Raw genomic sequence first — 23,922 nt, forward strand, 5'->3', positions numbered from 1 at the left:
GCGAAAAATACCATTTATCACAAACATTCAGACTAGTCAATCAGATTATTGCTTAACCGTGGCATCACTATACTCCTGACTACTGATTCATTTTGAGCAAACACTCTGACCAATAACAGAGTCATTACAGAGATATAGCAAAGAGAATAGGTACTTCTATACTCTTTGGATATAGCCAGTGGCATTTGCTCCATAGCATGCATACACGGTCACACTGATATGACTTAAGTCATTGAGGCCTAAGTTCTAACAGGCGTATAATACAGTTTTTTTTACAATAGCCTATATTTTATTGTAATAAACTATTATGCAAAATAATGTTGCTTTAATTTCTTTATTTAGTTCAAATCCACTTGTATGCACCTGCCCAGCCTGTCTAACACATGCCTTGCCAGCACTGCATGACGGTCATTTGTGCTGCTGAAATGATTTCCCAGCGTGCCAGTGGTTTAAACGGTGTTTCCCAGTTCGCTGCGTTTCCCTGATCCCTCGTCACATGGTTTGTCATTAACGTGCCGAGCACAGGCCCTTCCTTGGACTCAGACTGCCATCTGAAATTCAAATGGACGTGTGCAGGAGGCACGGCAGAGCGGAGTCACGGGGGACCTTCCTCAACTCGGAGTCGGAAGCAGTAACAAGGGGAAAATAAACATAAGGAAGGAGGAGGAAGCGGCTGCGATGTGTGCGCGACGTCTTCAGGTCATGGAATAAGTTTTTTTTTTGGGACACTTCGCTTTTTGAGGTCGCTTCTGTTTTAGTATATTAGGAGATACGAATTGGGAAAATAAATGAAAGCCGGAGTTATTCGTAAAATTATAGCCCCTCTGGCAAACAACTGCCACACCTTTATCATCAGTGTAACAGGTAAAGGTTTTCGCTTAACGCGCTTTTTCATATAAGAGCTCAAGTTTTTCCTCTCACCTGTTGCGCGGATCTCAATATAGACGGATTGAACGTTTGGACAATATGAAGACACATCTTTAAACGATAAAAAGTAAGTCTACTTACTTTATCAGAACAAAAAATAATAGCCTAATAGTTTGCCCGTATCATCGCCTTTTCGTGAATATGAGGGAGTTAACAACATAAAACGTCTATTAGGCTACTGGCGTTTGGTAGGCTAAGACTTTTTTTAATGTTGTTAAAGCCTGATCGCACTGTGCATGTATTTGTACGCTAGAAGAAACACGGTTTTACCTTGTCATATGGAGGTGTAGTTTAGTTTTTTCACTGTTAAAAAGATAGTTCACTCCAAAATAAAAATAAAATATGTTATGTAGCTACTCACTCTCATGTCAAACCCATATGACGTTTCCTTCTGTTGAACACAAATGGAGAAGTTTAAGAGTCTGTGCTGAGCAACATTTCCCCTGCAGTTACAATGAACAATGACTGAAGATCTAAATCTTCAGAAAGCAAATATGATATAAAATATGTCCATGTGACTTGTCTGTTGTATTTAAAGCATTATGGAGCCATATGAGAGCTTTGTGTGAAGAACAGACTGAAATGTTTGTTGTTATTCACAGAAAATCTCCCTTTCCATTGAGCTTATAACAGCTGTGACTGAATCATTGATATTGCTTCCCTTTTGAGTCGCCATATATTGTCATTGCCATTACTTTTACTGTGAGCCGATGGCAGTAGAAAAAGGCTTTTACCTATAGGTGAAGGTGTGCAGTTTTTTAAAAGGTGTAGATTTCTTAAGGATAACGTGACACTGAGGACTGAAGTAATGATGGCTGAAATTTCATCTTTGTCATCATAGGAATGAATTACATTTTAAAATAGAAAATTGAGTCGTTTAGTTTGTATACTGAATTTGTATTAAATAAATGCAGCTTTGGTTATCATAAGACTTTACCAACGCCGGACATTTGAACGGTAGTGAATTAAATGGCGTCTTATTGAACCCTTTTGACTCTTTTAAAGTTAAACCCAAAATTCTTCAAAGCTTCAAAATTCTAATTTTGATGTACTTTTTATATTGTATAATCTAGCCTTTTTCAGGTAGTCGGTCTCCATATATGCTCGGTAGGCTTGTGTTAATGTTTACAGTAGCCGTGAGCAGGTTTATGCAGTTTGTGTTGACAGTCAGACTCAGTGTTTACTTTTGAGCAAGGTCTGCTGTGCTGTGAAGGTGTGGTCTGAGGTGCCCAACAAAGGCCACCGGGCCTCGTGCTCCATCAAGCTCCGGCATTTTACCTTGACATTTACACTGCTAAGTGTGTACACAGACTACCCTACATTGTACATCTGAGCATGACGTTGTGTAACACAAAGCAGCACCTTTTTCCATGGTTCACTATTCACAGTTTTAATCTCTCAATCTCTTTCCCTTTAGCCATTTCCCACTTTGTAAGCAGGGCTCTGTTTGAAGGGCAGCACGTTTCACGATGATAAGGAATTTTTTTAGTAGTCTGCCAAAAAAAAAAGAAACCCCATGACTGTGGATCTCTGATCATGAGCGCTAGTGTTGCGTAGATTTCATGTAATAACGCATTATACTATAGATACTGGAGAAGGTTTTACTGCTCCGGAGCAAATGAGTGAATTCTGTTTCTGAGTGTCATGGATGAGTCTTCGAGAAATAAAGCTGTTCCTTTTTTTGTTTCATTTTGGCTCTGCAGGCAATATGTAAATGTTTAGAATTGGAAAATGTTCATTTTATTATCTCTTTTGATTTGGCACAATGCTGTAGCTACTATTGTAATCAAGTGGCACTGTATAATGTTTGTATATAACACATATAATTTAATATATATTAAGAGACTTCTTTCAAAAACAACACCAAAAATATTACTGAGCCCAAACTTTTGAACGGTAGTGCTGTATATATAAAATGTATCACACTATAGATAGACATAATCTGAAAACAGGATTTATTTAAATGAAGCTGGACATACAATTAGCCAATTAGTTATCAATGATAACTATTTCTAGAATTAGCATTCCTGTAGCTCAAACAGTAGAGCATGGCGCTAGCAGCATGAAGGTTATACGTCTGATTCCCAGGCATTCACTATTTACTGTTTTTAAGCTTTCTGAATCACAGACTGTTTTCATTTTTTGGTAGTTACTACTTACGAAAAAGTGCACTTTTTTAAAGGCTGTATTGTTCTCTCACTAAAAGATGCTTCATGTGGTAACTGGTTTTATTCAAGTAAAATATTTCTGATGCATCAACCTGACTACATTGGTTACAACAACAACATTTCCCAGGGTCAGATGAGGTAGAAATGACATCTTAAGGTATCGACCTCACAATTTCACTTTTTATTGCACTTACCAATTTATGTACATGATTACGCTATTCAGATTTTTAATAATCAGACAATAGAGTATTTGTGTACAAGAAAGCGGCATTTGAGGAGTAGATGTTGAATTTTAGCCCTGCAAGCTAAACTAAATGCAAAAAAAAGAGACTCTTTTATCAGTAGGACAGTTCTTATTAACAAACACAAAAAGTCACATCATAAACTGAAATGACTGAATAATAGCTAGCAGTGTGTGTGTTTGGAGATGCCTGAGGATGTAAGGTGGATCCTTGTTTTGTATATTTAGCGTAGTATTAAGGGATGATGCAGTCTCAAGAGGGTAAGATTGTGTAAGCGCTGGTCTTCTGGTAATCAGGTCATGGCAACAGTGTCCAGGGCAGCACACCCACATTTGGCAGTGTTTCAAGACATATTAAAAAGGAGCTTTAAACGCGGTTATATTTTACACAGATGTGATATTTAGCTGGTCCAAACGTACGGAGAAATATGTGAGATGTTTGCTATTGGATAGTCACTTTTATTTTGATCCAACCAGATAAATAAAGATACAGACTACATTAACTGAAATTACGCTTTTAAACGTCTCCAGCTTTGTGATGGATTCTTCATGTTTCTTGCATTGTTAATGACCCTTGTCAATTTCATGCCATCTGTCTGAGTCCATATGGCATAAACAAAAATGAACGGGAGCATAACACATGCTGAGGGAAAGAGAAATGCTGAACCAGTTTTCCCACTTGTCTAAACCACACCTTTGTGAATCTGATCCCTCTGTGTATTGACCCTCCACCTGTACAAGACAGACACATCATCCAATACTCAGTTGGACATACACACACACACGCACACACGCACGCACGCACACACACACACACACACACACACACACACACACACACACACACACACACACACACACACACACACACACATCGTATTGGTGGATAACCTCATATCCTTTACTATCCCTCTCTCTTTATTTCTCTCTCTATTTTTGTATTAGTCAATGAACTTTGTGAAACATTGGCCCTGTCGTTAAGGTAAAACAAAAATTGTTTAAGAGTAAGCCATTACCCCAGAGGCGTATATCTAAATGTAAGTCCTTGTAAATGACCCAGAACTGTGTGTGCCTTTGATTTGTGGAAATGTAAATTTGCTTCTTTCCTGTGTTCGGATGGACAGGGTTGTGTAATGTTTTAACTGATAACATAAACCAGCATAATAGACTAAACTGAGGTGCTGCCACAACAGAGATCAGCTTCCTGTTCACTCGCTCATTAAATAGATGCATTGCACACAACAAATAGCGTGGATGTAATGTAAAGAAGCTGGGTGTTTCTTGAGCTATAGACATTGTTGCAATGGAAGTAGAGATAATGTATATAGAATTTCTGCTCACTTTCAGCAGAAATGGACTCCCGCAGCCCCGCTCTTTCAAACATTTGCAGTATTCACAGCAGATGGTTCAAAATCCAAAAATATAAAAGTGAGGTGAGCAACTCCACCTTCTACGTCATTTTTACCAAGCAACAGGGGTAAACAGCTGCTGATTTGATGCAAATGCACAAACGCGGTTCAGACCCAAATTATCTAATGTTAACACAATCCAGCTGGAGGAAATCGATCTCTGGTCCAGAACAGGCCATCAAACTAAGTGTGAAAGCACCCTAAAATATTTTTGGAAACTTTTTGCAATGCCTTATTCATACTTTTCAAACGCTTTATTATAGATTTGATTATTTTACCCTTGTCCCAGAGCCAGACATCATTCTTAAACTATAGGCCTACACATACAAATATTTATATATATAAAAAAAGAATTATACAACACAAGATTATGATACAATGATTCTATATTTTATACAAAACGATTCTATACAAATAGTGAAATAATCATAAACCATTAAAAAAATTATTGTATAAAAATTATTTACATATTTGTTCCCCATAATGTCCCCATATAATTTCCATCAGGACCAGCAACTGCCTTTAATAAAGTTTTTGTAAATAGTTAATGTACTTTACCAAGAAGTCAACAGTGTCAGTGAAATATGAGACATGATGTGTTTAAAAACAAGATAAATATCACTTGTAAACTTTTTTTATTGTGAATTATTTCCAAGCTGTAATTTTGTCAAAACATAAATAAATAAAAAATAATATGAATTAATTTTAATGTTCATAAAAATGCTAGCTATAAAATAAGCCATAGCAAGACAAAAGAGTTGGTCATTTTATTCCAAAAATGTTCAAAATGTCCCTTCCACCACAGAATGCCATTAACTTGGCAACTTGGAATTTTCCGGCTATCCATGTTTTCACTGTTATTATGTTAGGCGTAACTATCACATTACACATACTAAAAGAGTACTGAATCTCCGGATCAAAACACAGACGGAGAAGAAGCAGAAACAAGCGATACCATATGTAAGCAGATGCACATGTAAAATAACCTGATCATCAACATTCAACAGCATATAAATCAAAACTACCTACCATTACCGACCAGGTGATGGTGGACGTGATCTATTCGAACAGCCTTTATCTAGATCTGTTTTGATCTTTGTTCGGAATCTGATCTGGATCTGAACGTGATTTTCTTTTTTTTTTTATTAAACTTACCCACATTCAAATGTTAATAAAAAAGAATACTTGAAGCTCTGATCTTTTTATTTTGATCTATTGCATGTCCGGCGCTGACTGGCAACTTTTTTTCAAAAACGCTGGCGGGAAAAGAGTTACACGCAAACTACAACTTGTGTGGTGAAAATGTTAATGACTTTTACAAAGAATGGACAGGATGAATGACAGAATTCTTAAGTGACATGAATGTACACTATTGAAAATTGTTACTAGGCAAATTAAACAAACTGAGAATGTGAAAATATCAAACACCCTATTATAAGCTGCTTTCTATGAAGCAATAATAAAAAAGAAAACAGGACAGTCTTACAGGTGTCTGTGAGAGGAGTGCAATGTGTCAGAGCTGTGTAAGTGAAATCAGCTGGCCATTAATAGCTCTGATTATCTCTTTATACTGGTTTATCTGGCTGTTTGCTTCACATTGTTCTCAACAAATTAAAAGGAAATGAACCATTAGTGGCTTGTGTGTTTGTTTATCTTGGCTGTGGAAGGCCAGTGCATGTGTGTAGGTTTGTGTTGGCACACACCAGAGTTTAAAAGGATTTGAACGTTTGAGTAATGCTCAGAGCAGAGCATCTTCTAAAAAGTGTTTGTGTGTGTGTGCGTCGATCAGTGATACTGTGTGTCTGCCTTTGAGCCTAAATGCTTAAAGTCTGTGATTTAATGCCATCGCTGTGTGTGTGGATGCCTACCTGTTTGTATGTGTGTGTGTGTGGTATAGGTTAAGGGCTAAGGAATGGAAAAACCCCTCACATTTTGTTGCCGGAGATTAAGCATTTGTCACTTTCAAGGCACAGGCCAGAAAGCTGAGCTGGAGGGCACACATTCTACAGTGATGAGAAATCCCCTTCTCCAATTTATTCCAATGGAGAAATGTCTGCCAATGGCATATAGCTCGGTTTTCAATCTGCCTCAGTTTCAGCCCGCAATCTTCAGTAATCTCTCCAGGAATCACCTTTCTCAAAGGAACATTTCAATTCTGGATATAGAGTCCTGGATATGCCATCATCAAAACTTCATATAAAATTCTCTTGAATCTGTTAATCTTCTGGCCATCTGTGATGAGAGTTAAGATCCTGTAATGTGTTTCTTAAAGAGCATGGTTAGTGATGAGATTCATGTTGGATTTAGATTTGCAGATTTTTCAACCATTTTGTGTTGTTTCGGTGTCAGTTCTAGTATATGTAAATTAACATGTGTAGTTGTTGTAACATGTAACTCTGTTACCTGCACCCAGATATCCCGGTTTACTTGTCTGCTAATTTTGTCAGCTTTTTTTAAACCACTGATCAAACTTCCGCATTTGGCACCAAAATCAGAAGTGAATTATGGGTGTTTACATTTTTTGGCTAAAGGCAACGCCACAGCCCTTTATATCTGTTTACTCTACTCATTTAATAAGTTCACACTTACAAATAATCAAATAATCAGTAAAAAAAGTATATGTGGATTTGGCCTGAACCCAGAGCACTCCCCCCGTATCCCTGACTGGGATAGGAACCAGCTAATAGTGACGAGTCAGGGTGGCGGAGGGATGCAGAAAACTGTTGAGGAACAAAGGCGAGTCTGCTATGTATATTATAATGTATACTGTTATTAAAAGCCCATCTTTCCAGTGGTGAATCACCCTTTTAATTATTTTTTTTAACCAGTGTTGTTTACTAAAACTATTAAAAACATTTTCCTTGAAATAAGAAAGATACTTATACATTTTCTCTTGGCAACTAACTGAAATAAAATATGTTTAAAGGGATAGTTCACCCAAAAATGAAATGTCTGTCATTAATTACTCGCCCTCATGTCGTTCCAAACCCATACGACCTTCGTTCATCTTCGGAACACAAATTAAGATATTTTTGATGAAATCTGAGAGCTTTCTGTTGCTCCATAGACAGCAACATATTCACCACTAGTAGAGGCATGGTTAAAATAGTCCATGTGACTACAGTGGCTCAACCTTAGTGTTATGAAGCGACGAACACCGATGAGTTAGAGGACCCTATTGGAATTGCTCAGTTTATTTTTGTTTAGTTCTTTTGCACACAAAAAGTGTCTTTATAACATTAAGGTTGAACCACTGTAGTATTATACTATTATAGTACTATTTTAACAATGTCTTTACTATTTTTCTGGGCCTTGAAAGTGGTTTTGACATTGCTGTCAGAAAGCTCTCGGATTTCATCAAAAATATTTGAATTTGTGTTACGGAGGTCTTACGAGTTTGAAACGACATGAGGATGAGTAATTAATGACAGACATTTAATTTTAGGGTGAACTAACCCTTTAAGTTGAACTAAAATTAGATTAAAACTAAATCAAATATTAAACAAAAAGATGACTAAAACTTAAACAATTTGAAACCAAAAACATTTATAAATACTATACTTTTTTGGCTCGTTAGTTTACCCAAAATCTCAGTCTTCCAATTAATACGACAGATTTCTTGGTGACATATGCCCCTCCACACTTGACTGCAAGCTCACATTCAGATTAGTGACGGGTCATTCATGTTCATTGAGTGTAACATGACAAATGAACCAAAGACTCGGAAAGTAAATTAAATATTTATGTTCCCTGTAAATCAAAATATGATCATAATTATGTAGGTGGATGTTATCGGGGAATTTGGCTGTTAAAAGTATAACATTTAAAGCCACTTAAATGAACGAAATGACTCGAATAAGATTTGTTCATTTTGATGATCGAATGAGAGAGTCAGTAAAATGATCCGAACTTCCCATCACTAATTCAGATCTGCTGCCATTTAGGCAATAACCGATGGAGCATTTTTTTCCCGATAATCCAATTTTCATCGTGACTTTCATTTCTTTCATTCTAATAAGTGTGTTAACCATACATGAAACTTTTGTCAGTGTAGTGATGGAAAGGTGTTCTATGTTGACTGCTGTAAAATGCAATAACCCCTAGCAGCTGACAGAGGTTCCCAGGTGCCGGTGTTGTACTCCTGCTGTCAAACAGGTGTGCCACATCTGCCTGCTAATCACCTAGCAAAGCTCTAGACAGTTTCTTGTGCCCATGGCAATCGAGTTATGTTTCAGTATCATTTGTGTATAAATGTCTTCCAAATTTTGAACAGAGTAGCTTAATAATACAGTAAGTATAGAATTACAGCATACTTAACATTGTATGCATGTCATACATACATACATCTAACCAACTTATTAGTTAAGGTACTCAAATTCAAGACACTAAATCTTTCAGACATTTCTTAAACATACAGACGTCATATTGACTCGCAGTAAAGACTATTCTAGTCTAATTTCAGTGTGTTTTGAATTTTCCACTTCTTAAACCATTTGCCTTTCTGTCACGGCGACTGGCTTGTCAGTAAACCTGCACAACAAATATTGCTTAACTTGATGCCTGTTATCTAGCCTTACTTGTCTTAAATTAATTCACTTGTTGCATCACATGTGATTGAAACTAAGTAATTGTTGCTTCCTTAATTCTCTACATTACATTTAATTCAGTTGTGGTTCAAATGAACGTTTTTACACTCGATTAGGGCATAATTAAATGAAAATGTGATGCAACTGTTAACTCAAATGAAAACGTTACAGTTAATTTAAAGTTTCACTTAAAATGTTAAGTGAGATAAAATATAAGTATTGTGGCTACAAAAAGAATAAAATAAATCCAAAAGTGAAATGAAATAAGTTGAAGTACTATTAAAACTGAAAGTGAAATACAAATAAATTAAATCTAAATAGAAATGTTAAAAAAGTAATAACTAATAAAATGACAAAAACACACACAATTACTAAAACTAAATAATATTAAAACAACACTGATGTAAACGGTCTTCACAATGTGATTATATTGGTCTCTTCTGCATTGGCTTTAGATGTTTGTCTCTAACACACAGAACACGTGAGGTGATTGTCCAGGTTGCTGCCTCTCTCTGGAGAAAGGGAGGGAGTCTGGGACTGGGAGTTAGTCTTAACATCGATCTTGCGCATCAAAGGATGTGTGATGTCAAGTATGGGTATTAGTTGATCCGTAATCGATCAGGCACCGTACCTTTAATCATCATAGAGAGAAAGTTGATCATCTTCTGTCTTTGTCATTAATCTTAATTAAACAACAAAACACATAGAAAACATATGTGTAGCTTTAACTTATAAAAAAAGACTATGAAGACAATGCAGTGTTATTTTACATTTGATTATTGCATTTCTGTACCTGAATACTGTTAGACTTACTTGAAACACATAAAAACGGTTTATTTCATTTGTATCTTTGTTTGATTGTATTTACCTATGATTATAAATCACCACAATCATTCTAGAATGATTAATTCTTTCCAAATATAGCTGTTCAAGTCATCTGGTGAAATTGTTTGGTTTCATATCGCAATATCTACCTCAGAAAAACTAAATATGGTCAGGTATATGTCCGTTTTTTTTCCCAATATCGTGCAGCCCTACTGGGTGTGTCTTTGTTCTATTAGATGGATTTTTTCCCCCAGACAGAACCATCAATTATTTACAAGGCAACTTGCTCATAAATAGCACAAGAAAGGCCAAAGCCTGAAATGGCCCGACAGGCCGTGGAAAGGTCAAAGCATCTGTGTTGCTTTTCACAAAATGAGGATCTATTAATAACATTTTATTTGACTGGCCACTGTTAAGAGTAATCTAGAATGTCACAAACACATGCAACTGTCCGTCTTTGTGTCCTGAAGGCACACAGCTACCTGACAATATCATGTCAAGTTGACTCCATATGTTATGTCACTATTAAACAAAATGAAATGTCCCTATACGGCCTGTCAGATATTACTGAAAGAGTTGTTCTGAGAGATCAATAGAATATGAACACATTAGCCAATCAGAGTGGTTTATCCCTGTCATTAGTGCTGCATCCCACCTTGCCTATTACTACGCCCTAAAAGTATGTAGCCTACTCTTTTTGTAAAGATAAAGTACATACTTTTGAGTGTGTAGCAGAAGAGTAGACACGCTTTTGTACATGCAGTACTATCACGTCATAAAATTGCATCTTTAACGGACACTCTGTCACATAGTTACATGCAACCTGTTACAATAAACTGGCCTGTCAATCATCTTCTCACAGTTAACATCCTCCACATTATATTTCATTTAATTTACCAAATTGGAGAGAAAAGTAAAGTGGCAAACACTTGATGCATTTAAATGGGTTTTTATAAAAGTTCACATTGTTGGTGCAGATTAAATAGAACACAGATAACAGATACAAAAAATGATCAGGTTAAATGTTTATTATTATTCACTCAAACGCCATTACCAAAACCTTAACCATCGGTCGTGCACATCCGCCATGTTTGTAGTTTTTAACACATTTTATTGGTGTTCTGAACCGAATCCTCCTCCAAAGCGCAGTGGGTTGTGGGCAATATTAGCCATTAGAGTGTGCACGGATCCACATTTCCAAAACTTACCGGAAATAGTAGACGATCCAGGGACTTTTCGCATACTCTTTTCAACATGCTATGCTTTGGGACACTAATTTCACATACTATTTAGGATAGATAGTAAGTATGCACATTAGAAATCCTAAAAAAGGAATGGCACATTTGGTGCAGAGCAGACCCATGTTTTGGTTCAGTTGGTCAGTGGTTCACAGTTGTTCGCTAACAGTGTTTGGCGACTTTAAGTTTATCCTTGAGTAGTTCCGATTTCTTTCCCGTGTCAGCAGGTCTCTCATATAACCGTGATCGCGTCCACATGTTCCAACAGCTGAGGTGAAGAATTAGCACACTTACTGAATAGCCCTTTGTTGAAATCATGTTCACTCTCCTAAGCATTGATTCAGCAGCCTAGCTCTGGCACAACACTTCATTCTTCAAATACCTTTTTAACAAATGTAACATGCGTACTGCAATCAACACATTAGTCTACAAGTACACTGTATAAAAAATATCCTGTTGGTTTTGAGCTTAAAAGGTATTTTGGGTATTAATGGGATGGTATATTGGTGTGTATATTTTACAATTTATATTTCATTGTGATATATTGTTAATATACCAATACTTAAACTACCAAAATCTGCTTTGTGCCTTAATACGCACTGATAAACACATAGAAAGACACATGATCAATGAGAGATTATCATAAGTGGCCTGTCCATAAAACATGGCCAATATGTAGACTGCGCACTGGCTCATACACACAAGACTAATGCAATAAACATGAATAACAACATACAACACAAAACACCCTAATTATTGAGAAAAAAAATAAAAATTAATTACAATTGTTTAATTATAAAATATACTGTTAATCATTTCTTGGAATGTCCTTTTATTATTGTAAATTTGACTGCAATTCATAGTTTTTTACTTGCAGAAAATCTAAATTTGATAGTATTTTACAATAAAAGCATATATGGTAAGGTAAGTAAAGTTAATGTACGATCTCTAGAATGTTATACAAACAGTGACCCCCTTTTGTGTCTCCACAGGTTCTCTACACAACTGTCCAGATGGGTTGCAGTTGCTGTAGGATGATAAAAGGGTAAGACGGAAAGTATAACTAGTAGAGATTTTTTTTATTCTCAAGTATTCTGTCTTGAAGATCCTGATATTTCTCACATAGCTGCTGTTGTTTAACAGCAATGTCAGATTGTAGTCTCTCAAAATCTGACCTGTGAATTTATTATTTTTTTTAAACTATGATTCAGCAATGCTCTGTTCTCTGTCAATGGATGTATCCCTTTGGTTTATATCTCACACTTCAAAATATATGTGGGTTGTTTTGAGGCAAAAAAGTTTAATTCACAGTAAATACACAGATGCACACTCTCAAACTGCCCTTTAATTGCTTAATGTCACATTTCTGGGCTTAGCTTGAGCTGCGAGAATTGCCTCATGCAAATACTACAAACACATGCGTTCTTATGGCATTTAACATTAGCGTGTACTGTAGTCTGATTGGCTTAGAGTCAAATCTCACCCACACATTTGAACTTGATTTAATATGATATGAAAGTAAACAATTCTAAGAGTTTAGCAAGATAGCATCAGGATGTTCTACTACATAAACTTGTATTTTGATACCACAGGCCCATTTTCACATATAGGCCTACATACTTAAGGGATCCAATCCTGCTCCTGGGAGGCCACCATAATGAAAACCCTAACTAAACACACCTGAACCATGTAATCAAATATCCAGGCAGTTTTTTTTTGGAGCAGGTGGAGTTAATATCTGCAGGAAAGCGGCCGTTCCAGAGGCAGAATTGGAAATCCCTGACGTACGGTTTTGCATCTGCATATAAGTGTTAGGCACTTGCTAAATTTACACACAATGTATTATTACTGTCATGTTTAAGACATTTAAGTGCAGTTGGCTTATAAGGAGCCAGGTACGAGCCAGCTCTCTTATGCCTACTATACAACAAAATGTATTATTTCTTCATACATTGTTCATGTATTAAAAATTGCAGTGACCACTTTTCATCTTAAAGTAAAATATTTAAACATCACAAAATTACCCTTTTACAAAGGGTTGTGTGCAATATTAGGTGAAAAGTTGCACATATTCGAAAATCCACTGGGAAAAGTATGCAGTCTGGGAACTGTTTAGGGTGGATATAATGTGAAAAGTTCCCAGGCTTTTCTTGCATTATGTCAGATGCTGCTGCTGATAAACATTAGCATTCTGCTCTGTTGCAACTTTTACCTGGCAAAACGGCTTTCATTACTAGTAGGCAGTGTGTGTTTTTATGGGGGTAATGTTTACTTAGGTTCAAATATCTTATCCTGTCAGGTAGAGTGGAAAATTCAATTTTATCCACCCTGAAACTGTTTATCTAAAATGGATTTAAGCAGAGATGGGTGCTCAAATATGTGGAGAATTTATAATGAATCTGTATAGTGAAAATGGTCTCATGTAATACGTTGTATCAAATACACTAAATGTATTGAATATGACAGCGGAGACGCACAAGGACAGAGATAAATACATAGAAATCTTTTGAGTTTGACATTGGCTGAATAACCTGCCTCTATTTTTCCATGTGGATTTTCGGCTGGCAAAGGGTGTGAAAAACAGAAGGATCTCTGCAGGAAGTGTCTGACACAATACACCAGGAACACGCACACACACGCGCACACACACACACACACACACACACACGCGCACACACAACGTTTTTGATACATGTCTCTCATTCTCTTGTTGTTTTCACAATTCTTGTTCTCTCCCTGTTTGTTGATCATTTACAGTGTAATTTGGTTTAAATATAGAAATGGAAATATTGTAATGTCATAAGGCGGAAAAACAAATACCTAAAAGAGGAAATGGGATACAATACAATGTTATCACTCATAGTAAACCTGTTTTTATAAATGTCGTTTCGGTACAGTGACTCTGCGTTCGTCAGTAAGGCCGTTTGCCTGTTCTATGCAAATTATGTCAGGTTATCAAGTTACAGATTTTATTTCAGCATTTTAAAAGAAGTTGTGTATCCTGAAATGGTGTCTTTTGAAATTTCACAACAAATCCTGTTATATTTCACAAAATATATTTCATCGCTAATATATTCAGTATCGGAATGATCTTGGAGGGAGAGAGAACGCAACATTCTAACTTTTTAAAAAAAAGCTCTTTGCTTCAAGGCCAACCATCGGTCAACCACTAGTTTTGAAACAGTGTTATTTGACTTAATATCTTATATGACTGGTTATTGAATAGGGGTGTAACAATATATCGTGTTACAATTATCAACATGTATCGTGGTTAGTGACAATATTTATTGTGTATAGTTCACCCTAAATCAAAATTATTGTAAGAAAAAATTCAAGTTTACAGAGATTTAGGGTTAGTATTAAACTACTATATATAATGTATACCGGTAATAATGAAATGGGGGAATATTTGTGTAAAAAGTGGCCCACATTATTTTAAATATATCTAGTCAGTGACAGAGTGGAAGCATATTCATCTAAAATAATTCTGTATTTTTAGCTTCAGAATCATGAATATTTTTATTCTGATTTCACCATTGTTCTGTGCATTGTGTTACCAGCACCAACTCCAAACCCATTCATTTACACCCACAATCTAACACCAAATATAGCATTTTAATCAACAGTACATTTTTTATTAACCTTTTACCATATGTGACCCTGGACCACAAACCCAGTCTTATGGGTAAAATTTTTAATTGAGATGTATACATCATATGAAAGCTGAATAAATAAGCTTTCCATTGATGTATGGTTTGTTAGGATAGGACGATATTTGGCCGAACTATTTGAAAATCTGGAATCTGAAGGTGCAAAAAAATCGAAACATTGAGAAAATCACCTTTTAAAGTTGTCAATTTCTGTTGCCGATTGTGCTGCATCCACTCACAAAAATATGTATTTTATATATTTAAGGTAGGAAATGTACAAAATATCTTCATGGATCATGATCTTTATTTAATATCCTAAAGATTTTTGGCATAAAAGAAAAATCGATAATTTTGACCCATACAATGTTTTGTTGGCTATTGCCACAAATAAACCTGTGCGACTTATGACTGGTTTTGTGGTCGAGGGTCACATGTCTTAAAGTATCGCAATAATATCATATCGTGAGTTCAGTATCGTGACATGAGGGTATCTCAACACCTCTATTATTGAATCCAAACTAGGTTATAATGTTTATTTCCACCAAAAAGGCCACCAAAAGTAATTTCATTAAAACCCTTTTCTCAACCCCCTCTCTGTTTCAGTTACATCTATGACCCCTCAGTCCCAGTAGATGTTCCTGGTCGGAAGCGGGACCCCACCGGCAGCTCTCTGTATCAGTCTCACACATTCCCCGAGGAGGCGGGCCACATCCACAAGAAGCAGGGCTTCCACAACCTGGGATACAGCACCCAGCCCAGCCCAACCAAACTCGACATAGACAACAACCACATCAACCGGCTCCATGCTAATATTCCAGGCGAGCAGATCCGATCGAGCCCAGCGGAGGCTGACCCGAGCCTTTACATCCTCCAGCCCGAGGGCGAGGGGACGCCCATAAAAGCTGCTCCAAACGTACACACCAACCAACCCTTACAGAGCGAGCTCATGTTGGGAACGGAACCGGGTAAGCGAGAGGAGAGATTCCGAGACTCTGGCCTAGGCAGCGGGGGGATAATAGACGGGACAGAGGGGTCGGATGGTTATCCCTATGGACAAGAGGAAGACGACGAGGACAGGAAGAGCAGGCTGGCCGGTACTCCGGACACAGCCGACGAGGAAAGCGTGCTGTCTGTGGACATGCACACCAGCAGTACAAGCCTTTCCTCAGCAGACACAAAGCTCATGGTAGAGGATAGAGAAGTGAAAGAGCCCTCGATTGTGTTAGAAGAGCAAGAGAGAGAGAAAGAGATGGATTGTGTGAGCGTCACTGAATCAATGGTGGCCGAGGCTTTGGCCGCCCTGGACGCAGCGACTGCGGGAGAAGAATATTCTGAGTGACGGTCAGGTGACGCACTACTTAATGGGAGATTTCCATACTCGCTCTCCACATTTGAATACAGCCAAATCATAGCGCGCGTAAAATGGAGCTTTCCTACAGTCTGTTTGTAGGTACTTTTATTTTGAATGGAAAAAAATAATCAAATGAAGACTTGATAACAGGAACTGCTGCTTGTTTACACAACACAAATGGACTATTTATGAGATGTACTTGAGCAAATGACGATCTGTGCGATTCGGAGGCATGGACAAACTCCATTCTCAGACCAAACTGAACAGATTGTTGGGTGATTTTTTTTTTTTCTTTTTTTTTTTTGTCTGTGCTGTTTGTGTATGTATACAGCATAATAATCAAATAAGCTGTTTCTTATCGTCAAATATTTCAACGTGATGAAAGCCCTCTCCTTCTGTAGCTTCTGTGTGGAGGTCGGGCTAAATCAAAGCACTACATAACTATTTTCATACATTTTCTATACAAAGAAGTGGTGAAAAGCAAATAAGCCAGTGTCCTGGGGGTGGGGTCACTTCTGTACTTTTAGAGATGTTATATAATTATCAAACTGCTTAATACAGTGAAATCAAGCTCAGTCAACTTAGTCTCAACAGATCAATATGCTATTTCTAGCTTGTTACACTGTGAATATATCATATACCCTCATAGAGCTGTAGGACGACATGTGCTTTATTTGTACACATAAATGTACAGCAAGAAATGGAAGGAGATTGTGGGTGAATCTCATGAAAACAGATTTCAACCTGAAATAAAAAAAGGGGAAATTTTATTTTGCATAAAAAATGCATATTTATTCTGTTTTAAATGAAATATTTTATTAAAATACAAAATACTATAATAACGTATAAATACTATGTACAATATAAATCATATTTAGAGAACTGTGTCAGAGCAGTAAAGAAAATCTGATTAGAAAATACTTCATTGTCATGAAAATGTTATGATGCAAAGAATCTTAATGCTAAACAAAGGTTATTTTATGCAAAATATAATTTCTTTTTTCCTTATATTTTGAAATATCTATTCATTATAGATTCTGTGGGATTCACCCTTGTATATTTATGGTCATTGTGCACTGTGGACTATTGGGGTTTGAAAACGGTAGAGCAGATTCAGGCCAGTGATGGTAGTTGATGCTCTACACTCAGGGGTTAAGCGCTTAACTAGTCCTGGTTAACTATCAGAGGCCTGATGAAAAGAACCCTTCTATGATCACTAGAACTCTTCTCATACATTCCTATACATTAGATTTTCTATTTAAAAAAAACTAACGTAACCCCCATACACAATAAATATTTGTCTTTTTTTTTATTTGCACGGTACTTTATGAAGGTCATTAAGTATTTCCAAATGTTTTACCAAGTATACATTGGTTGAACTTTATGTATTGGTCAAAATCATTTCTTTTAAACCTGTTAATGAGTAAATGTTATTGACAGGAAGTGATTTTCCAATGACATGGAATTGAATGATTTTAATTATTGCACATTCACAGTGAATACACTGTGTTAATATTCCATTCTTTCTGCCTTTACCAGAGGACTAAATTGTCACATGAAACTGGGGAAAAATAAAAACAATGTGCTTGATCATAAGACTTGCGATGCAATCTGTTGACATTTCTGTCTTGTGGCTAATGATGCCATAAGGCCTTTTATATAATCTAATATCTCCCTCCAGCCCTCACTGGACAGTATAAGGCATGTCCTGAAGTACGTGTATGACTGCTATATTGTGCTGAAATCCAAAGAGATCACATATTATGAGGTTTGTAAAGGTCTGCAAAAAGCCTGATGATAACATTAAAACATGCTGAAGATACATGTAATGAACTATTTTATTTTCTGATGAGCATAAGGGTGAAAATAATGTTTGTCTGTGTATACTATCAAATGGCTTGTATTGTGAATTTTGTTTCAAAATATTTTAGTCCTGCAGTTCCGTTTCTGGAAACTGCGAGATGTCATTTTTTATTTCTAAAAATCCATCAGTTTGTTTTTTTGCCTTCACATTCATGGTCAATGATTTTGTGCAGCAAAACCCCCTTTTTTAATGTAATTGACTGATCTTTTGATCATCTTTGATGTCTGTTTTTTTTTCAGGATTCTTTGATGAATAGAAAGGTCAAAAGAACAGCAATTATTTGAAATCGAAATCTTTTGTATCATCGAAAATGTCATTAGTCACTTTTGATCAATTTAAAACAATTACTGAATGAAAGTAACTAAGAAGTTAAGTCAAACACCATTTGTGCAATAACTAAAAAACAAAATTCAGTCTCCTTTAAAGCCGAACACAAAATGATCAACACAAACGGTCCAGCTGTTTGTACATACAGCACACACAACATAAAAGTATCAGAATAAATCTGCTGCTGAGTGTACACGTCTCTTTAAAGTCTGTGTGGGCTTGAGTTAATGATTCACGAATCCCAAAACATATCCAGACTAATAATACTCTACAGCAGGTTAACCATTTATATTCTCCAGACTCGCACGGTTACTGCACAGTCCTGTTATTTAGTTCTTAGAAATACCCTGATGCATAAAGTACAAAAATAAAACAGTGAATATAATGCTCAGTCACATACTTTCCAATAGGTCATGGGTAAGTAGAGGCAGCGGTCACGGGGAGATGGGAAAGTTTTGGGTCATTGAAGGTCATTAGTGCTGCACCAGTCACCTATTAACAGAACCTCACTGATATTTAACCCCCCAGTCCAGCTCTAGAAAACGTACTACATGTCCAAGGACTTCTCAGGTCTCAGGTGGTGAGAACGTTTGAAGGACATACAGAAGTTAAAGTTTCAAAGAAGCCATTACCTTTGAGCTACACCAACAAGTACATTCTGTGTGGAAAAACTGTCGTCTTGTGCTCAGCATGGTTTTCGGGTAAAAGCAGCAGCAAAAACAACCAGTCCAATGTTTGTTTAATCTTTTTAATGTATAAATTCTGGGTACAAAACTTTCAATAAAATTTAACAGTACATTCTCACTCATTTTATTTTTTTGTTGAACAACTCATAAGTGTTTCTGTTTACACATTTTTGAAACGTCTTAAATTCGTGTGGGTTTCAGAAGTTACGGTACTTGAAGTGACCATTTCAGTACACATTGAGATTTAAGTTAAATATCATTTGATAAGGAAGACTATGGGCATCTTATTTAAACTCATTTGTATTGAGCTAGGAAACCTCAAACATCCGGAGGTTCACCCGTATAGTGCTTGAACAAAATAAGGCAAAACAACCACTGGCACTATATCAACAATGAAAATATTAATGAAAGAAAAAGTACATTAAAAAAAATCTATGTATTTTTTATTGGAAACTAGTTTTGATTAAAATGCTCAGAACTATTAAAAATCCTTTATTTTTGCCTATGGTTGGCACTAAAGCAAGGACACTTCTCTCTCTTTTTTTGAGGTACCACAGTTTTTTTTTTTGTTAATCCAAAGATAACAATAATGTTAAGTATAGTGAAGGATACAGTCTTATCTATTGTATATGTCGGACATTATATTAATTTATGTGCTATAGACTTGAGAGAGCGTGGGATTGATGGACACATGCAAGCTGTACTGAATCATGAAACTAAGAGTGTTTAACATTTCTAAACCGTCGGGTGTCCTCTAAACCCAGACTAGCCCATACATCACAAGCAAACTTCCAGTCAGTTAAGGTGCGCTAGGTTGATCAATCTATTAAACATGCAATTTCATTGAAAAACTTTTTCAAAACAATTTAAGTCGTTAAAAAAACAAAAGGTGAAAAGTTGTATTTAGTGAAGAGATGGAAGCCCAGTCCATTTAAGACGATGGCAAAAGAGTTTGTTCTGGATTGTAACCAGTGAGACGTTTCATGGCTCTGTTTTTCCGCGTTTATCACAGCTTTCAATAAAAAGAAACATTTTCTAACAAAACTTCCCACTTCCTGGAAGTAGCCCAGAGAGGCACATACCGAAGATCTCACCATGGCGCCAGGTTGGATTAACCATTGACGCGCTCATAGCCATTAACAAGCACAAATGTTGCCATCCACCACTGATAATGACGTGAGGATGTTTGAGAAAGGTGCGGTTGGCATAGTGACAGGTTAATGTATATAAAACCGCTTCTGTCTTTCCACGCTCGACGCGCCACATGACAGATAGGAGGGTTTGCATTCATCCTCATCTTTTCCTCCTCCGTTACAACATCTCTCATCACAGTTTGGGGCGTTTTCACTCTAAATTCCTCTTTGGAAGTGTGGCTTCCCGATTAAAATCTTTTTAAAATGTCACCAGGGAAGCAGAAGAACTATACAGATGTCACTGGGCAGTGTCTCCTTTCTCCTAAAGACAAATAACACACAAAACAAGGGTAAAATTATCACTTGATAAACTGTAGAGTTTGCTAAACGTGCATTAAGGGGATTAGAGAAGTTTCTGCAAAAATGTTTATTGTAAATAGTTAGGGCTCTATGATTCCCGTGATTATTTTTGTATAACGCGGAATGTCACAGAATTTCATGGAATTTACAGTATAACGCAGAACTTTATGGAATTTGTCAATTTTTTGATGAAGAAATAAAAAGCAGGTCAGTACACTTAAATCGCAATAAAGACTAGTCTGTGAATATTAAACAGCAAAAAGACTATTTAATTATTTAACCATTGATTGTGAATCCTGCATGTTCTGCGTGTATCTGTGTGTGGGATCCAGAAAACTTAAAACAGTAAACATAATTTGGTAAAAAATAAAACGCATTTCATAGAGCCCTAAACATGTAATGTTTGCTAAACTTTTAATACATTTTTGTTAAGTTGTATACATACGTTTCATGATTTCAATTAATCCTAAATGGGGAGACATATCCTGGGGGATACACACATTTGAGAGGCTTGGTTTTATGTAGAAAGGGTTGTGAATTTGTTGCGGGGGAAAAATCTTAAATAAATGTCCCCCAAAAGCCTGCCTGTTGTGTCATATTTGACATTTACATTAACATGAAAAAAATTAAAAGTAAAAATAAGTTTTAATTTTTTACATAAAAAAAATGGTGTATGAATAATCAAGTAAACCGAAGCTGCTTCAGCTATGAACAAAAAACACTATTTAATAAGAAGTATGAACCAATCAGAGGACAGAAGACAAAGTAGATTGTATACAACAGGTTTTTCATCAAAGTTTTGGTCCTATTTATAATTTATAGGCCCTAGAAATGTGCGTATTAATTATTATACAGTAGGCTACATATTTATAAATGGGCATTATACTCATTGGTCAACAGAATTTTACAAAAAATGTTTAGTTTAAGTTATGAGAGAATAAATGTAATACAAATTTGGCTAAAATGTTGTAACAAGAATAGCCAAACAAGCACTCTTTTTTATGAATTTATGGGGATTCAAACATAAAAAAAAAGAAATAAAAAAAGTCATGTTAAGAAAAAGAAAAATCATGAAATTGTATTTGTGTCTTAAGAAGATGGAAAATAGCAATACATTTATTGTCTGATTTCTCTTTATGGTCTTGCCATGTTTAGGGTCAATTAGACATGCCTTTGGATTACTTATATTTGATTGCACCAAAACAATTTTAATAGAAAAAAACAGAATCCAGAAAAATTAAAACAGGAATAACGGATTTTGGGGAAAAATAAAACTGATTTCATGGGGCCCTAAATAGTGTAATGATGTATTAAGCATAGTTCACACAGAAGTCACTTTTAAACCAAGCATCTTTCTGTTCGTAAATGCAGCAAATACGCATGACCGATATGAAGTGAACCTGCTGCAATATCTGTGAGGGGAAATATTTCGCCCACACGCAAAACGGCAACGTTAATTTCTATTGAAGTGACTGGATTTTGCAGAACAACAGTAAATGTGACTGCAACTTACACCCGTGTGTCCATCAATGTTTTTAGCCAACTGTGGGCACTTGAGAAGCTTACAGTGTTCAGCTGCTTACCTGGTAGACGACGGTGAGCTAAACATTCCTCCAAGCATTATTTTTTATAATAATATTGTGGTAGTCTAAGGATGCCATCTGACAAAAACATGAATACACTGAGCAGCAATATTAACTTTTCCTCCGTTGTTGTTTAATCATTGTGCAAGTAGAATGTGACGGTTGGTCAGTGTGGTATTTGTCCCGCCCCTCCTCTACTGTTATTGGATGGCTGGGTAAAAACTGTGACAAGTGCTGCATTTTACCTATATAACCACTCACGTTATATATGCAGGCTCATCACGCTGCTGCAAATTTTCAATAAACAGCGCCCCCTTTGCAGACAATTAAATAAATAATTTTTGGTGGACACACAGCCTTGGGAATGACGGACCATCCGCGGGCAAAGTATGTTTTCTTGTACACTAAAGCTGCTCACCTGTGACTGTGGTCCTGTGCTGTGTTCAGGGGGGTCAGTGGTAGAAGGTGAAGAGGGGACACTACCATTGGGCTCAGTGATCAGCAACGTCCGTCTTTCACGGGCCGATTTGGGGTCGCACTTTGTCACTCGGAATCTAGAGAAGGAAAGGAAGGTGTAATGAGAGCAGTGTCCGCACAAAGCCCAGACCTGAATCCCATTTAGCACATTTGGAACAAAAGCAGTGATCCATGGCCAGTCCAGTTCTTCCCACATCAGGCTCAGTAAAGCATTTCTATATGGGCCTGCTTTGTTTGTACACAGTGATGCAGACATCCAGATAGCACAGGCTGAATGTAAAGGCATTATATGCAATCTGTTAGCGATCACATCATTTACTATATGGCACAAGCTAATTGGCCTCAGTTTCTGCAGCATTAAAATAATCGGGTTCGATGTTTGCTGTAAGCTGGACCTCTGAAACTCTCTACGTCCCCAGCTCCACCTGTCTAGATCTGCTATGGGATTGTATGTCTATTCCTGCAGCAGCAGAAGCCAACAGCAACATGTCTATATCTATCGGCAGGATCAACTTCACACTTGCTCTGCAGCAGCACTTTTAGCAGATCTAGACCACCAAGACCAAATACATTAACAATGTCATATCTATTAACATGCTAAAAACTATTTAGTTGTAATGACTGAAATATTTACAATAAATATCTACATTATTGTATAAAAATATACATGCATCATAAAAAGTTATTTATTTGTCACTAAAACTTCTAGGGTAGGGTATCGATACAGAACTAGAGCTGTACGATTTTAGTGTATTTCTATTCTTTTCTATGGTGTGCTTTCGTTTCTCCCTAAAAGCCTAAACCTAACGTCCAAATCAGTTAGATCAGTGATTGTTGTCAATGTTCAATGTTAAAATTTACATTACGTGAGAGCGCAACTCTCAAAAAGCGCTGATGGGAGCGTAAAGTTCTGTGCGTGATCTACTGAAGTCACGCAAATTAAACAGACGCAGCCGGATCATTTCCATAATGAACAAAGCAATCTACCAAAAGCATAGCAAATCAGCGTCTTGTTTAAGACATGCATTTTTTGGGCACAAAATAATGACACAAATACCAGACACAATGACACTAGTACCAGTTGACTAACGCAAACC

General features: G+C 36.6%; 2 protein-coding genes across 3 annotated transcripts in view; one reads left to right on the forward strand and one right to left on the reverse strand.

Annotated features, from left to right (window-relative positions):
• The first annotated feature begins 365 nt into the window (after positions 1 to 365).
• Positions 366 to 19,390, forward strand: LOC306993999 (uncharacterized protein). 2 transcript variants are annotated; one of them, XM_079604269.1, is made up of 3 exons: positions 366 to 994; positions 12,387 to 12,439; positions 15,648 to 19,390. In XM_079604269.1, the coding sequence occupies exons 2-3, from the start codon at positions 12,408 to 12,410 to the stop codon at positions 16,381 to 16,383; spliced, it is 768 nt and encodes a 255-aa protein (XP_079460395.1). In that variant the 5' UTR covers positions 366 to 994; positions 12,387 to 12,407; the 3' UTR covers positions 16,384 to 19,390. The 2 variants fall into 2 exon arrangements, with proteins under 2 accessions (XP_079460395.1, XP_079460396.1); XM_079604270.1 differs by having other exon boundaries at positions 497 to 864.
• Positions 19,309 to 23,922, reverse strand: part of rell1 (RELT like 1) — a 33,463-nt gene continuing 28,849 nt past the window's right edge. The window contains exons 6-7 of the mRNA XM_079604257.1: positions 22,767 to 22,902; positions 19,309 to 20,727 (exon numbers count right to left, since the gene is read on the reverse strand). Coding sequence (XP_079460383.1) covers positions 20,704 to 20,727; positions 22,767 to 22,902 — 160 coding nt within the window. The 3' untranslated portion in view covers positions 19,309 to 20,703. The remainder of the gene's footprint in view (positions 20,728 to 22,766; positions 22,903 to 23,922) is intronic.

The sequence above is a fragment of the Phoxinus phoxinus genome (genome assembly GCF_949152265.1).
Source record: "Phoxinus phoxinus genome assembly, chromosome: 2".
Lineage (NCBI taxonomy): Eukaryota > Metazoa > Chordata > Actinopteri > Cypriniformes > Leuciscidae > Phoxinus > Phoxinus phoxinus.